The sequence below is a fragment of the Ipomoea nil genome, unplaced genomic scaffold, assembly GCF_001879475.1.
Source record: "Ipomoea nil cultivar Tokyo-kokei standard unplaced genomic scaffold, Asagao_1.1 scaffold3069, whole genome shotgun sequence".
Taxonomy (NCBI): domain Eukaryota; kingdom Viridiplantae; phylum Streptophyta; class Magnoliopsida; order Solanales; family Convolvulaceae; genus Ipomoea; species Ipomoea nil.
In genome coordinates, this window is record NW_017619497.1 from 2683473 (window position 1) to 2701832 (window position 18360).

General features: G+C 33.3%; 1 protein-coding gene across 2 annotated transcripts; it reads left to right on the top strand.

Annotated features, from left to right (window-relative positions):
• Positions 1-12890: 12890 nt before the first annotated feature.
• LOC109165587 (uncharacterized GTP-binding protein YjiA) lies at positions 12891-17877 on the top strand. 2 transcript variants are annotated; one of them, XM_019314425.1, is made up of 10 exons: positions 12891-13326; positions 14870-14935; positions 15126-15306; positions 15473-15669; positions 15960-16010; positions 16095-16186; positions 16770-16885; positions 17061-17155; positions 17303-17456; positions 17540-17708. In XM_019314425.1, the coding sequence occupies exons 1-10, from the start codon at positions 12979-12981 to the stop codon at positions 17599-17601; spliced, it is 1362 nt and encodes a 453-aa protein (XP_019169970.1). In that variant the 5' UTR covers positions 12891-12978; the 3' UTR covers positions 17602-17708. The 2 variants fall into 2 exon arrangements, with proteins under 2 accessions (XP_019169970.1, XP_019169969.1); XM_019314424.1 differs by having other exon boundaries at positions 12894-13326; positions 17303-17407; positions 17591-17877.
• The last annotated feature ends 483 nt before the right edge of the window (positions 17878-18360 follow it).

Below are 18360 nucleotides of genomic sequence, written 5' to 3' on the forward strand. Positions count from 1 at the left end.
ATTTCATAAAATTGACTATGCTATTTTATCCTTTATTTTTTAATTATTATTAATTAAAACTAGATCATATCGATGACTAATATATATATATATATATATATATATATATATATATATATATATATATATATATATTGTGTTTCACAGTCTCACTAAAAAATATTGTCTCACAAAAACATTAATATATATATATATATAGGGCCCGACACAGGTGCGAATTGAAATAATGCACCACAATTACTCCACGAATGCACCGCAAGGTCTTCGTGCGCTCTCAGATATGCTGGAGTAGTGTGGTGCATTTGTTGAGTAATTGTGATGCATTCCTTTAGTTCCGCATGTTGCAATTGCGTGATGCATTGGTGGAGAAACTATGGTGCATCCCTTCAATTCAATATGTTGGAGTAGTGCGCTGCATTCGTGAAGTAATTACAGTGCATTCCTTTAATTCGCACGTTCGCACGGGTAGGGCAGTTCGTACATATGTCTCAGTCATAAACTCTAAATGCAATGTGTTTTTTATTTGAATTATTTTATTAAATTAATTAATTATGTTTTATATTTTGTTATGAATATTTTTATAAAGTTTAATGTGTTTTATTTTTTGTCTATATCCAACAATATTTATGACTATATCTTTTAAGTGTTTCATTGTTTTTCAAATTATAATATTTGTCCCCACTGAAAAAAATTTCTGGATCCGTCACTCACCTCAAGCCTTCATTTTGGGGCTTTTTCCTCTTGCCACGAGACTCTCTCTCTCCCTACATTTAGAAAACATTTTCTCCTCTCCCTAGAAAATGTACTTTACCACACACAAGAAGATGAATGAATAAAAGAGTTTATGAACCAATATTCTACCATTTCTACATTATTGTTCATACATACAATATACATTCTATATACACGAGAATTAATAGTATCAGTATTGTTCTCACCTCAGTATTGTTCTCACTGGATCCTTAGCCATTGATCTAATCAAAATCAACAGCCCAGATTGAAGAAAACATTAAAAAAATGCGGCAAAAATTTGGTCTTTTTGCGTATTTGTCAAACTTGAGGTGCGTAGTTTTTGTGCTTAAGGTGTGTTGTTTTCCTCCTTAAGGTGCGTCAGTTCTTTAGTTGAGAACTAAGGTGCATTTTTTTGTTGAAACTTAAGGTGCGCTAGTCTAAAGCTTAAGGCGCGTCATTTTTACACTTAAGGTGTGTGGTTTCTATGCTTAAGGTGCGCCAGTTTTTCAATTGAGAACTTAATGTGTGTTTTTTGGTAAAACTTAAGGTGCGGCAGTCTAAAGTTTTAGGTGCGTCTTTCCATACCTTAAGGTGCGCCAATTTAACAGTTAAGATGCGTCATTTTAACATTTAAGGTGCATCATCATACAACTTAAGGTGTGTCTTTGTAACACTTAAGGTGTGTCATTTTTATACTTTGCTTCTTTAAACTCAGAATGTGTTAAAAAAAATCATTGATTTAAGTCGTTAATCTAAATTTGATCAACGGCTTAGATCTCACCTTATCTTTCACATAGGAGTATTTCCAGACTTGAAGTGATTCACACATATATATGTATTGTTATAATCATTGTTTCAATAAAAATAACATGTGGTGCCCATTATAATGATTTCACACACAACAAATTAAAGAAAGTGAATTAAACCTTAACGTGATCCTCATGGCAACAGAAAAAGTCAAATCGTGTGTTCATAGTGCAAAAAATCAATCATCTTATTCATGTGGTGGAGAAACAATAATGGCCCTGTTTGGTAAAAAAATGGCATATAGGTCAATTTTGGCTTATTTGATCACTATTAATTGTTTGATTTAGTTAAAATATCAATATAAATATTTGGTTAATTAGCTTTTTGCAACTCCAAAAAGCTAAAATTAAAAAAGCTACCCCAAGCAATTTTTTCAATTAGCTTTTTTAGAAAAGAAATTATACCAAACAGCTAACAGCTAACAGCTAATTTACCAAACACTTTTGTACAATCAACTAATGTTATCAACTATTTATACATTCTAATTAACACAATCAGCTAACAACTAACAGCTATCAGCTAACAGCCATTTTACTAAACAACGCCAATATCTTTTTACCATTTGTATTTAGGGGGGTTTTTAAATTATTTATTTTATTTCTAACCACCAAGACCATCCCACCTGAATTGACAATGAATTATTGAAGGTTGTCTCCAAAACCTTATCCTTTTTCTTTTTCTTCTTCTTTTACTTTTAATTGGTACAAGTGTATTACTGTTCTCCAAACCTTATCAACTGGAAAATTAAAAGAAATGACGTATTATCAAGACGTAATTCAATTAATTGAACCATTTAAAAAGGGTTAATAGCTCTATGTTTTTTTTTTTCTTTTGTGGTGATTGGAGTAAAATTTGCAATCATTATCTAGGAATGTGCACGGAGTAAACTCTAATTCATGTGTAATAACTCACAAATCACACTAAAAAGGACTATATGCAATGCAATGCAATGAGATCGACTAAGAGAGTGTTGACAAAAATTGAACCTATAACCTTCTAGTACAAGAATCATTCTTCACCCATTTGGACATCCCTTTCCGAGCTTAATAGCTCTACTTTGATTGGTAGTTGTAGACCGTAGAGTTCAATTTGTACTAATATAAGGCGAGAGTTAAATTGGTTACAACACGTCAAACCTCTAAAGTAAATCTCTCGAAATTGTGGTGCAATCCTTTGAAAAAGGAAATGATGGAAATTAAAGTTGCATCGTCAAACATTAACATAGAACTATAATTTTTCAGTTCAATTGAAAAGATAATTACGCAAGTATATATAACACTATAAGAAAATGAGCAAATACCAATTTTGGTCCCACGAGTATTAGCAAAATGACAATTTTGATCCACATGTTTAATTTCTACCAATTTTCATTCACGACTATTGTTTTAGTACCAATTTTCATCAATAATTATTGTTTTAGTGCCAAAATTCATCACGCCGGTCACCCATTCGTTTAAGACATGCCGAAATATGAAATTATTAAGGGTAGTTTCGTGCTTTTCAAATTAGGATCCTTATTTGAGCATGAATAAAGGGATTTAAGCCCTAAGATCTATCTCAATTCGTAGTTTTTTCTCAAATTAAGATAGGATGAGTAGGAGAACTGCGAATTGAGATCGATCTTAGGGCTTAAATTAATTTATTTATGCTCAAATTGGAATCTTAAGTTGAAAAGGATGAAAATGCCCTTAAAATTTTTAAATTTCGGGATGTCTTAAATAAATGGGTGACCGACGTGATGAATTTTGGTACTAAAATAATAGTCATGGATTAAAATTGGTACTAAAACAATAGTCGTGGATGAAAATTGGTAGAAATTAAACATGTGGACCAAAACCGTCATTTTACTAATACTCGTGGGACCAAAATTGGTATTTGCTCATAAGAAAATATTAAAACACTTACGAATTTACTTACAAATTATATCTACAATCTACATCTACAATTTTAATAATAGCAAATAATGTTAGGCTTTTAATTGGAACAAAAAAAAATGTCGGTAGTATTATTTCTTAAAATGAATGGTTCACATTATTTTGATTTTAGTATTTTTTTAATGATTTTCCTTATTTACTCTCTATTATATTTTTTTTCCTTAAATAACCTAAATTCTGTTAGTATAAACTTTAGTAACGTAATATTCTGTTAACTATTTATTATTTTTAACTTACTTATTAATTTCATAAGAAAGTTCTTAGGTTCGAACCACATCCCAATTAGAGTTGACATAATTGTTAAACATATACTATGGATAAGTTAAAATATATTTAAAAAATATATAAGATGAAATTTAACATAAACTTTGTTCAAATAATTAGTCCGGCTAAATACATAACATTCAAGTTAAGCATCAAAGATTATAAATCAAGAACTTTAAAAATCATTTGATTTTTATGCATTTAAAAAAAAAACAAATTTAGGTTAAGTTTTTTTTTTTTTTTTAATTAATCTTCTTTTGATTATTTAGGTCATAGCAAAATTTAATATTTCAATTATACTTTTGCATTATTGGTATGATTTAGGTCATTATGATATTAATATTTTTTGTATGTATTTTTATAATGGTACAATTGTACATTACTTTACAAATATTATACTATTGTTTTTTTTATCGAACAAAATTGTTCTTACATCATTGTCAGGTCTGTGCGACCTAAGTACAAAGTTGTTGATCATAAATACAATTACACCTGGACTCTAAAACGGTAGGACCATTTTCTATCAAATTGACAATGTTGACATCTCATTGGCTCCAATTGAACAAGTTCACACATCAGAATTTTATCAATGCATGAAAACTTCTAAAGAAATTTGTAAGTTAATTTTTACTATATCATTATAACAATATCTATTGTAACTATAATGCCTTTATTTAAAAAAAAATTAAAAAGAGATATAATTTCATTAGTTATATTATCTTTATTTTATACAATTCAAACATTCATTACCTTCAAATTTATTAATTTATTATATTCATTACATTGTCCATTGTCTTCTTTTTACATTATCTTGTAATTAAATATCAAAATTATAATACAAAATGTGTTATATATTTATTTATCAAGTATTTTATACAAATATAATAAATATTAAGGAGTAATAATATTTTGTTTAATACTTTCACATGATAACCTACGACACACATCTCACAACGCATAAAACATGTAGGGAAAAAACTATCACTACCAAATATCAATATGTGTTTGTAAGATAAAGAGTAAATAGTACAACTAAGATCTCATCATATACACAACAAGGCAAATCTAAAGCTTCCTACACTATAATCTCATTGCACGGTGAATCCATCTATGCTACCACCAGTAACCCAATTGCACATGAAGCACTACCAATTAAAAAAAATAAATAATAAATAAAAAAAGAAGACATGTACTGAATATGAAGACAATGACAATGTTACCAAAAGAGAATTAAGAAGAATTAGATAAATTTAAACTAAAAGTAGTATTTATTTAGACTATCGTTTTTAGACTAGCGTTATTACAAAGTTGCAAATATTTATTTTAGTGACAATAAAATCAATCTCTCATATATTATCTTGCATTTATATACTTTAAATTACCAATTTAAATAAACAAATTCAATATTTATTTACCTATGCATGAACATCTCCGATATAATATTGCATTGATATACTTTGAAATACTTATTTAAAAATAATCATTGGACATTATTTCATGCGTAAAAGAACTAGTACATATATATGACTTAATTAATTACAAACATTCCGTTCATAATAAACTAAACAGGGTGTTTGGTTGGATGGAAAATATTTTTCATAGAAAATATTTTCTTAAAAGTGGAGGAAAATGGTGTTTTATGTTGTTTGGTTGGATGGAAAACATTTTCTATTAAAAAAAGTTTTCTTCAAATGAGGAAAACTTTTTCCTAACTCATCTTAGGTATTTTGTTTTCCATGAAAAACTAGTATGACAATTTTGCCATCCTCATACTTTACTAATTACTCTTATTATTATTATTATTATTATATATATATATATATATATATATATATATATATATATATATATATATATATATATATATATATATATATATATATATATATATTGCTGTGTAAAGTTATATTTGTCATTATACCCATTATTCCTTACCCTCTCAAACCCAACCAAACAATGAAATTCATATATTCTCAATAATTTCTTTTACACCAACTAAACAATGGAATCCATTTTATTGGAATTTATTTGTCATGGAATTTCAATTCCATTTCCCTTTAAGGGTGCATTTGGAAACTCGGAAAATGACTTTTGGAAAATGTTTTCCGGGTTTTCAATGTTTGGCATGAGGGTGGGGGAAAATGAGGCCAATGAATAATGATGGCTTAGTCAAAGGAAAATAGGTATGTTTTGGGGGGAAAATGACTTCCCCTTTTTCCAAAGAATACACATGCAAAATTTTTTGGGCCTAATTTTTGACGGGCTTTTGCAATTCGCCCAATCAAGCCCGCGGGCTATGGTTCATGCAATCATAGCCCGCCCCGTGCTGGTTGGCGGGCCCCGCGGGCCGGTTCACGGGATTTTTTTTTTATTCAAAGTTTTTTTTTAAAAAGTAAGTAAAATTTACAAATAATATTAATTTTTTTCGTAAATAGGCTATTACAATGGTTTGCTAGGACAAAGTATCAATCATTATTCTATGGACCATGGTCCACACAAGTTGTGTAGACCATATTTTGTCTACTGTAAATAATGTACATTCAGTACAAACATAATGTATATTCAGTACAAAAATAATGTACATTGTATTCAGAGGATGTACATTATTTTTGTTCTGAGTGTACATTATATTATATAATGTATATTCACTACAAAAATAATGTACATTTAGTATATTAAAAATGTACTTTTTCTTATGGTCCACATAACATTGTGTGGACCATGGTCCATACAATAATTTGCCGACAAAGTATGTAAGAATGATAGAATGTCTTAATTGGACCAAGGGAGGGCCTTTTATACGAGTCATGGCCTCCCAACTGTCCGCCTAAATCGGGGGAAACGGTTGCCCCCCGCGTTGACCGCGCCCGGTCCGGAGATCGGGCACGCGGTCGAGGTTGGACCGAGCCCGTTTGGGGGGTTGGTCCGACCTCAATCCGACCCCGTGCTGAGGTCATGTGCTAAGGCCTCGCGTCGGGGCGAGTATGCGGTACCGCCCCGGAATCCGTTCTTGCTCCGCGCTCTCGCGTCGGTTCTGATCGATTCGTAATATATCCATCATATATATATATATATATATATATATATATATATATATATATATATATATATATATATATATATATATATATATATATATATATATATATATATTGATCAAAATAGTAGTATTCACAAAAAGATTTTATCAAAAGTATCAAACAATTACAATTTTGAAGTATCCTGTTCATTTTCTGAAAAATGAACCAAAAACACACAGACAATTTTTCGTTGTATAGTCAAACACCGGAAAGGAAAATATTTTTTTTTAAAATAACTTATTTTCTAGAAAACATTTTTCAGAAGTCATTTTTCTATTTTTTAAACAATGTCTATATATCTTTAAGTGAACCAAACACACTGTTATATTTATTTTGTTGATTTACCTACGATTTTTCCACAAGTACATTTAATGTTAGGTGGGAGTTGATTTTATATATATAGAAATTGAAGGTGGACGACAAGAACAAGTAGACAGAAGATGATGGAGCATCATCGTCCAATTCACATCAGCTTTAATTTTCCACCATATTCACTTTCAATTCACTCTATTGATTGTGATGGATGGGCTGATGCGAATAGGATGACATGTGTTTGCTAATCTAAACTATTTCCTTTTCATGCATTAATTATTTTCATTTCTGGCCTTGATGATTTTGAAAAGCTTTCAATTTTCAAACATGTGACTGTTCATCAATATCTACTTTACTATTAGAATATATATACATACAAGCACAATATATAGTTGTTTGAAAACGAATGAGATATCTTCATCATCTCCAAATCAAGGGAGATACTTCTTTGTCTCTAGGAATGGAGACAAATTAAAGATATTAATGGAGATGAAGAAATTATAAACTAATTATAATTATATTATTTATTTGTTGTTGTCCTACTTTTTCTCTATTTGTTAGTCTTAGATTGAACTTGTAGTCTGTTGTAATTTTTCTTAGAATCATGGTATATAGCTCTATATATCAGATGTATTCTTCTTTCTGAATAATATATTATGATTCAAACCTTCACATGGTATCAAGAGCCTAATATACTCAAACGAGTAATTTTTTTCTTTCTCTGCGTGATCTCATGGCAATCAATAATGACACTTCTACCATTACACTATCAGCACTAACAAATTTCCCTATTAAACTTACTTTTACTAACTTTTCGGTCTGGCATAAGCAAGTTTACACTACGTTCATAGGACTTGGTCTTGCCAGTTATGTTTACGGAACAACCGCAGCTCCTGCGACATTTTTGGATATTACACATACGACTCCGAATCCAGCCTATCAAGTGTGGTATCGCCAAGACCAAATTCTTCTTAGCGCACTCTTTGGGAATTGCTCAAACACCATTAAACCAGTACTTGCCTCAGCTACTACTGTTGTATTTGGGAGAAATTAATAGCAAGCTTCGCCAACTCTTCTCGTGGTCGTGTCATATCTTGCCTTGGTTCAATCGTGGTCTCAAATGAGGATTTGGTTGCACATACCTTGTCTCAAATAGGAAATGACTTCCATTCGGTCACATCAGTAATCCATGCAAGAGAAACACATATCTCTTTTTTGGCGCTCCGTGAGATTTCACTAGACTATGAGCGACGTATGAAGAATAATGATGAGATGCAGCAAACTTTATTGGCCACGTCGAATGTAGCGCAACGGAATAGGCCGAAGAATTTATTGCTAGAACAGGAGGTCCTCTTATGGTCCAAAGACATATAATATGTCAAATTCCAATTGGCTGTCTACTGGCAATTTGAGTTGCTTTCCTGCTAGTGGAGATTGGAATGGTAAGGTCTGTCGTTTTTGCCACAACTCTGGGCATGAAACTCGTGTTTGCAGGAAACTTGCACGCTTTCTGAGGTTGAACAATGTTAGACTGGATAAAATTCAGACCGTTAATGCTGCTCAGACCCTTGTTATTAATTCCACCACCACAACAACACCAATTGATTCTACTCAATGGCAATTTGATAGCGGTGCCTCTCATCATGCTACATAAAATCTAGCTTCCCTACATAATTTCTCGGATTACGGTGGTCCGAATGAAATCCTCTTTGGGTGATGGTAAAAGCTTTAGCATTTCTCATACTGGTCATACTACTTTTCCTACCAATGATCGTGACCTTTCATTGTCTAGAGTAATCTGTGTTCCTGAATTACAAAAAAATAAAAATAAAAAAAATAAAATCTTGTTTCTGTTTCTCATATTTGTAAAACTAACAAAGTTTCGTTTGAATTTTCCCCTTATTGTTTCCTTGTGAAGGACCTCGTGACGGGGGCGCCGTTACTCGATGGGGAAAACAATCATAATGTTTATTGTGCTTCTATGTCTACACAATCACAATTAAGTGTTGCAGTTTACACATCTCTTCTAGATTGACATCATCGCTTTGGGCACTCGCCAAATAAAATTCTAAGACATATTCTCAATCGTCTTAGTATTCTGTTTGATTCCCTTGCTCTCAATACTTTTTCATGTAATTCATGTAACACTAATAAAAGTCATAAGCTTCCATTTTTTGATAATTCTATGGTCAGTACAAAACCTCTGATCTTGAGCTTATTTATACAAATGTATGAGAAACTACTCAACAATATGTTGATGGATACCTATATTATGTTATTTTTATAGATTTCTACACCAAATACATATGGTGGTACCCTCGAAGAAAAAAAATAATAACATGTCTTAGCTTTGTTATTTTTCCTCAATATAAAAGATTAGTGGAAACGTTTTTTGGGTCATAAGATTGTTTCCATATTTTCTGATAATGGTGGAGAGATCATAAAACTTATCCCGCTAGCTATTTAATCTGCATGGTATTTCTCACTTTACAACTCCTCCTCGCACTCTTGAGCACAATGATACGGCTGAAAGGCATCATCGCCATATTGTCGAAACTGGTCTCTCATTGCTTCATCTATCGCTCAAATTTACCTCTCATATTCTGGTCATATGCTTTCCAATGTGCAGTCTACCTGATCAACCGATTGCCTACCCCTGTCCTAGCCAATCAGTCACCATTCCAGGAACTGTTTCAGTCTTCTCCCAACTACCGGAAAATAAAGCTTTTCGGTTGTTTGTGTTATTCGTGGCTCATGCCATATATGAAAACTAAACTACAACCTCGGTCCATGTTTTGTATTTTTGTTGGGTATTCTACAACTCATTCAACTTTTAAGTGTCTTGATCCATTGACTAGCTGTGTATATCTTTCCCGTCATGTTAAATTTGTTGATAATGTTTTTCCATATTTCCATCTCGTTGCTACTTGTTCTTCAGGTCATACCGTGTCAGGGAATGAGCAGGTTTTTGTCACTTTGAGTCCACCAATGTTGTTACATCCTATTGTTCCAACACCCACTGTGAAAAGCTCTTAAGCATCTATTGGCGCTAATGGAGGAATGATATGAAGACTAATGGCACATTTGGTTCGCGGAATAGGCCTGGAATGTAATAGCATTCCCAGTAATAGGTCTATTCCTTTGTTTGGTAAAAACATCTATTCCTAGGAACATTATTCCTGGGAATGACCTATTCCTCTTGCAAGGGGAATAGAGATTCCGGGGGGAGGGGGGAGGGGGGGGGGGGGGGGGGGCTATTATTAGGTTATTCCTGAGTTCTCAGGAATAGCCTAAAGTTGCTATTTCCTATTTTACCCCCAATTAAATTTATTTCCTATTTCACCACCACCCCAAGCACCAACATCACAACCACCACTATCGCCGCCGCCGCCACCGCCGCTGCTACCACCACCATCACCGTCGCCGCCACCACCGTTGCCACCATCACCATTGCCGCCACTGCCACCACCACCACCGCCACTACCACATATTTTTATATAGGTATTTATGTCATTTAAAATATTTTTCATTTTTATTTCTTAAACCAACCAAACACTGTAATATAATTACTAAAGTCTATTTCTTCCGTGAACTAAACGTGCTGTAAAAGTATTAGTATCTATAATATACAAATTGAGCCCATTATAACTATATAACTTGAAAACTAAATTAAAACTACGGTGTGCTTCTTTTATTTTTTTTTTCTCCAAGAATATTATTATTATTATTATTCTTTAGGCAATTTATATCATGGACCAAGGTCCACATAACATTATAGACCCTGGATCAAAACGATGAAGTACAAAATTCATACTTATAAGGTACAAAAATTCATAAACACAAAAATTCATAATATAAGACACATACACGTGTTATATATTTACTTATTTTTCAAATTTGGTTTAGGTATATAATTTGTATTCATAAGCACGGAATTTAACAACACAAAACACAGAAATATATAACACAAGACACAATTACTAACTTTTTTCAGGTACAAAATTCATACTCTTAAGGTACACAATTTTATAACACAAAACACAAAATTTCACAACATAAGACACATATACATACACTAGGGTCCACAATACACTGTGTCCAGCACTATCAATCATATTGGGTTATGCGGGCTATTTGCTGCTGTTGGGGTTGATTTCTTGTTGGGCCAGAATAATATGAATTGGGCTCCGTAAGAAGCCCACTACTTTGTGGTTTCTTAGGGGCAATTTAATAATGGAAGATGTCATTTTTTTCTATTATTTTTTTAATTTTAATTTCCAGATGAAAGTAAAATGGTCAAAATATTTTTTTTTTCAAGTTATTCAATTCAAAAATTTCATTCATTTGCTAACTGCTATGTAGTATGATGACAACTATGTTATCATTCCAAATGGATGGTTACATGATTGAACTCCGGTGGTAGGGGCTTGGATTCTTTGGATTGAGAATGATTGAGAAAGTATAGAACATATACTACATTGTAATGAATCATCGGTATTTAAAAAAATGAGTTAATACCCAAAATGGTTTTCGACTATAATGATTTTTCTCAATTTCATCCTAAATGATTTTGCTGACCTATTATAGTCCCAGACTTTTGTGTTTTTGCTCAATTTAGTCATCCGTTTGTTACTTTGTCCATTTGGTGTTAATATAGAGGGACAACTAAGTAATTTCAATATTCGCATCTCTTTACTCCTAGACCAGTGAAGTGCGAAATTTCCATTTCTTTTACGATCCCAAACCTGCGAATATAAAATTTGATTTGCAGGTTTATGAGTAATTATGTGAGTAATTCGTAAAAGAAATAGGGATTTCGTACTTCGCAGGGCTGAGAGTAAAGAGATGTCAATATTGAGATTACTAAATTATCAATTTATTTAACATCAATTTGACGAATAGCAAATGTAGGACTAAATTGAGCAAAAACACAAAAGTCTGGGACTACGTTAGGTCACCAAAATCGTTTAGAACGAAATTGAGAAAAACTGCTATAGTTGAGGACTATTTTTTGTATTAACTCAAAAAAAAATCATTCATTTGTCCAACTAAACTATTTCAATAATGAAGGAAACCTGCAATCACATTTGTCCTTTATAAACAAAAGCAATACAACTTTGAAATACATTTACAAATTAATTTCATAAAATTTACGATTGTAATATCGGGCACTTGATGGTTAAAACTCTTGTAAGTGGTATGCGATGAACATGGTTGAAAAAATCGAACTAATGGGGTAAATTGAGCTAACATGATGGTTAACGGGCTAAAGGGGTAAAGTGAGCTAAAATTGCGAGTTTATGTATTTAATTACATTTTTAAAAGTTTAAAGGTCTAATTGACTTTTCGTGAAATGTTCAGGGACCTATTTGACCATTTTCTCAACATATAATGTTTGAACAATTTATGATTATTTCACTCAAAATGATGTTGTTTTGAGTGAAAATGACATATTTTTTAAAAAAGAACAATAGCTAATCGGCCAACTAGGTGAGTGGCGGCCTAATCGATGCCTAGGAGGCTTAGTCGGGCGTCTAGGCGGGGCTTAGGCGGCACTTAGACAACTTAGTTAGCCAGTCACCTAAACCATCGATTATGGTGATATACTAGAAGTTGGAATTTTTGCAAGACTGGCCAGATGATCTCGATTAAGTTTTGATTCAATTTCGATTTTTGAAGCAGCGATTCTGGTTTGAACCTACCTATCGAACTGAATTTTATTTTTAAAAGTATTTTAAATTTTATTTTATCAGAAAACGGATACTTCCAAGCTGCGGATAAAACCGCAAACGGACTCGCACACACAATACCTAAAAATCAACTAAAACCTCTAAACCCCACCAGTAGCTATGGCTTCCTTCTCGATAGACATCGCCACTACTTTTCTGGGGATAGCCAAGCGGCAGAGGGCTCCAATTCGCGGCCTGCGTGCTACCCTTCTTCCTCAAACATGGAGAACCGGCGGTGCTCGAAGCCGCTTTTTCTTGACCACTTCATCATCCTCAGTTCGTTCGGGAATTATCTCTGCTGCTACGCTCAGTTACTCCCCGAAATCGACGCGTTTCTCCCGGAGGTTCACTACCTCTGCCGCCACCACTTCCACCCCGCAAAGTGAAGATTCTGATGTTTTGACCAAGATTCCTCCCGATAATCGGATTCCGGCTACTATTATCACCGGCTTCCTAGGTTCTGGAAAGGTATTCTGTTGGTATTATTGGTGCCACTGTAAAGTTAGTTTCTCACAAACCTAATTGGATGCTTTTATTATGTGTTTTGAGTAAAAGGGGAAATGCCCTTTTTGCCAAGCTGGGGTAAATTTTTGTTACAAGTTCTCTAGGCCTAATGAACACAGGAGTTCAATTGAAGTTAATAGATAGGAAGCTGGATGAATGCTATTGTAGCTTCCTTTGATATGTCGAAATTATATTTAAGTGCCTATTTGAACCTTAAAGGAGCAGTATGGATTTTCTGCTTCACATAATGGACTCTTAGCTGATGCCCAACCATTCTGAGAATTCAGATGTATATCAAAGTTACATCATACATGTACTCACTTCTCCATTTTATAATGGTCTCCATTTTATAAGGCAATAAGTCATGCAAATGAAAAAGGAAAATAACCAATCAATCAATCAAGCTATTTACTTAGTGCAGCATAATTCATGGAACATTAGGGGAAACAAATCACCTAAATTATGCTATTTACTTATTTATTCATTATATTAGATTATAAATAAGAAAAGCCTTCCCTAGGGGGAAGACATCACATATTGATTAGAAAATATTAGCTATTGTAGCTGGGTAAGAGCTTGAAACTCTCGTTGGAGGGTGTCTTAGTGATAACCTTGTTCTTTTTCACATTCAATACAAGCATTCCCTCTTCCTCGTCCCACTTCTTACTTCTTTACTCTAACAAATTGGTCCGACCTGCTGTGCAATGACCAATACATGAATGGATTCTCGTGTTGAATCGTTAGAGAAGAGCCAGGAGGAAATGCATACTGAAATTGAATCGTTGTGTTCTGACATGAATCACCGTATGGACAGTATAGAAGGTACGCTTGCCAAGATGTTCGAGCTGCTCTTTTCATTGCATGGGAATTGGGAAATGTTATGCAGAATCTAGTTTTTCTCCGGTGGTTGCTCCGGGCGGAAATTCCTCTTCATACAGTATCAATTCCACACCGGCACCATTTTAGCAGGTTCCTTCGGTCAATCCTCCACTACAGTCTAAGTCAGACCAATTTGTTAGAGTAAAGAAGAAGGGAGTGGGACAAGGAAGAGGGAATGCTTGTATTGAATGTGAAAAAGAACAAGGTTGTCACTAAGACACCCTCCAACAAGAGTTTTAGGCTCTTATACAGCTGCAATAGCTAATATTTTCTAATCAATATCTTTCCCATAGGGAAGGCTTCTTGTTTATAATCTAATACAATGAATAAATAAGTAAATAGCATAATTTAGGCGGTTTGTCTTCCCCTAATGTTCTGCTCCAATCCCATGAATTATGCTGCAAATCTGATTGTGTGCTGCAGTAAGTAAATAGCTCCAAGTAAGTATTGCTTTATCATTTTTTTTTTCTTATCCTCTCATCATCTCTCTGTATATGACCCGACTTTCATTCTTATGATCTGTGCTTAAATAAATAGAACAATGTTAAATGAAGATGCAAATATCCGTTACTCTTAAGTGTGTTAATGACTATTGCACTAATCTTTGTGTTTCATTTGTCATTCACAGACAACATTGCTAAACCACATATTGACTGCTAATCATGGAAAGCGCATTGCAATTATTGAGAATGAGGTTAAGTATTTGGTTGATTGGTTATTCTTCAATGCTGTACGGTACTGAAAATTGATGATGAATGTAGTCAAATGTTGAAACATTTTCTTATTTTTATTTGTCTAACTTCTTCAAGTTTGTATTTTTAGACCTCTCCTCTTCTGGAAATACTATAAGCTTTTAAGTTTATACCAAATTGTATATAATGCAGTTTGGTGAAGTGGATATTGATGGTTCTTTGGTTGCTGCAAAAACTGCTGGGGCTGAGGACATTATGATGCTTAACAATGGATGTATATGTTGCACTGTCAGGGGTGATCTTGTTAGAATGATTGCAGAATTAGTCAGTAAGAAGAAAGGAAAATTCGATCATATTGTAATAGAGACAACAGGTAGAGAAGCTAATGAGAATAATATGGGCATCACTGTCTAATTGTTCGTGTGACCTAAATACCTAATATTAACTTTTCTCTAAACTAGTTATTTTGCTTTCACACTGCCTTTTGTGTACATTCTACTGCCGTCAATAATGCAAAACAAATTTTGCTGACTCTGAAGGATTGGCGAATCCAGCACCAATTATTCAGACTTTCTATGCTGAGGATCAAGTTTTTAATGATGTTAAACTAGATGGCGTTGTCACATTAGTTGATGCCAAACATGCTGGTCTTCACCTGGATGAGGTGAAGCCAAAGGGAGTGGTCAATGAAGCAGTTGAGCAAATTGCGTATGCTGACCGTATCATAGTGAACAAGGTATATCTATGTTTTGTATGATGTCTTTTGTTGGATAGGTGTATATACAACTTTTTGGTGATAAAATCTACAGAACCTAATTGAGATGCCCTTAAATTTTGGACATTTTACTTGTTTATGCCACATTTCTCTATTGACAAAAAGCTTAAACCCATATGTGGATATGTTTTGTCTACAAAGGTTGTATGTCATCAGAATATGACAATATGTGGAAGGCTATATAAGAAGAAAATAACTTTATAGTTTAAATTATTCTCCAGTTTGACTAATGTTTCTTCTGCTGTTTCCAGACTGATCTGGTTGGTGAGGCAGATGTGTCTTCCTTGATTGATCGCATCAAGGTTTGTATTCTGTTAAATTGCTCATCTTGAGAATTATTTATACCTTTGATTTCATCTATTAACCTTTCACTTGGCTAAAAACAGAGAATAAACCAAATGGCACACATGAAGAAGACTCAGTATGGAAAAGTTGATTTAGATTATGTTCTTGGTATTGGAGGTTTTGATTTGGAAAGGTTTGTTTATCCCCCTTTATCTACTGAAGGGTTCCTCTGCATTAATTTGTTTCTTGTTTTTTCTTGGTCATCAGTGACATGTTTACCTTGTTTGCTACCATGGAGTACTAGTGAATTGTAGATACTGATGTAATATGCTTTAAAATATCTGTTTGCTTTTGGATTATGATAATACAACACTGTCTTGCAAAAAAAAAAAAAAGCATAGAAAGAGTTGAAACTTTTTGTTGTATGCAATGGTACGACTTAAACTCTCCTGCTTTCTTTCTTGTTCGGGTTATAGTTCCCTGGAATTGCTCTCTGGCTCTTATTCCTCATGATGTCATTTAAAGATAAGTCTTCCTTATCTATGACTGTACTTTTTGGGAGTACATTTTAGACTGCAGATGAGAACTCTAGGGAAGAAGTTTTTATGAATAATTCCCAGAGTAATTATAATTGCTAAGGAAATGCTTTTAGTTACTAATCTTCTATTTCCATCTTTTACTAAATTGATATAAACTAGGAGGAAAAGTATCTTTAATTTTCACTCTGTAATACAGGGAGACTATTTCTTGTGTAACCTTATTTTTTCTCAATGCAGAATTGAAACTGCTGTTGATACTGAAAGTTCCAAGGAAGACCATGATCACCATCATGACCATGACCATGAACACGACCACCATCATGACCATGAACACGACCACCATCATGACCATGGTAACTTGAATAGGCTTTGTTCTACTGTTTGGCCCAACTGGTAGTATAATCAGAAATAAAAGTCAGGAAACTTTGTTTTACCCTTACTTTGTGGAGTTCATGAGGGATTTCAGGTGTGCTACTGTTGTAAAATGTTATCTTTTACATGCATATTGACTTCTCATTACTATTGCAGAACATCATGATCATCACCATTCTCACGATCATACTCATGATCCTGGTGTTTCGTCTGTCAGCATTGTTTGTGAAGGGATCTTGGATCTTGAGAAGGTTGGCATCTTGATCTTTTTTGTCACAGCTATTCATTTATACCTAGTAATTTAAAACTGCTGTGATAAAGTTCTCCCGCCTTTACATAGAAATTATACAAATAATTGTAGTTTATCAACTAAGAAGTCGAGACGTTTTAATTTTCAGGCTAACATTTGGCTGGGAACTTTGTTGATGGAAAGGAGTGAAGACATATATCGGATGAAAGGCCTTTTGTCTGTTCAGGGAATGGACGAAAGATTCGTCTTTCAGGTTATTGGATTTTCTGCTTTTTATCTATATATTTTTTCATTGGTTTCAGTAACTGTGGTGGCAAAACATACCCTCCTATTTAATTTAATTTAATTTTTATTTAAATTAGTGGAGTAAAAATTGAGTGCAGCATGAAACATATTGTGATTGGTAGTATATTATATGTTTTACATGGCATGACAGGGAGTGCATGACATATTCCAAGGTTCCCCAGACAGGCCATGGCTTCCTGATGAAGCAAGGATTAACAAGGTTGTTTTCATTGGAAAGAACTTGGACTCAAAAGAGCTAGAGCAGGGTTTCAAGGCTTGCCTGCTATAATGTAATTCCATTTGCTAATTCTCAAAAGGCAAATGAAAAGTAAAGCCATTTTTAACAATGGGACTTTGACCTTTGATCCACATGTATAAGACAGTCACAAAAGTTTTGGTACTTGGAAATAAGAAATTAAATTTACCATGCTTATTTCATTTCTTTGTTGCAGCTGTCTATTTCATCTTTTCCTGGCTGTAATGAGTTCAACAAGTTGGCTATCTTATTTGATATTACATGTTGAATCCTCATTAGGTTTAGGTTAATTGCAAGCCTTGAATGTCATTTTTCCTCTAGGTAAAATGAGAGAAACTATACCCACTTAAAAGCAACATTAACAATTTCTTCCTTTGACCTCAATGTTATTGAAAGAGTTCTCCATAAATTATCACCCTTATTCCAAGAGATGTGCTTTTATATAGATCACAAATATGAGGAAAGTAACTTACAAAACATACTCGCATCTTAAGAGTAAAGAAAACATAGCGATATAACTGTGACTTTTCAAATAAGAGGTCTCGAACTTCAGTCTGAGACTTTGAATCTTTGTGTTTCAGTAGATACTATATTGTAATAGAATCAAAAAATAAAATAGAAGAAAAATAGAGTTATGAAAACGTATTTCGAAAAAAAAAAAGTTA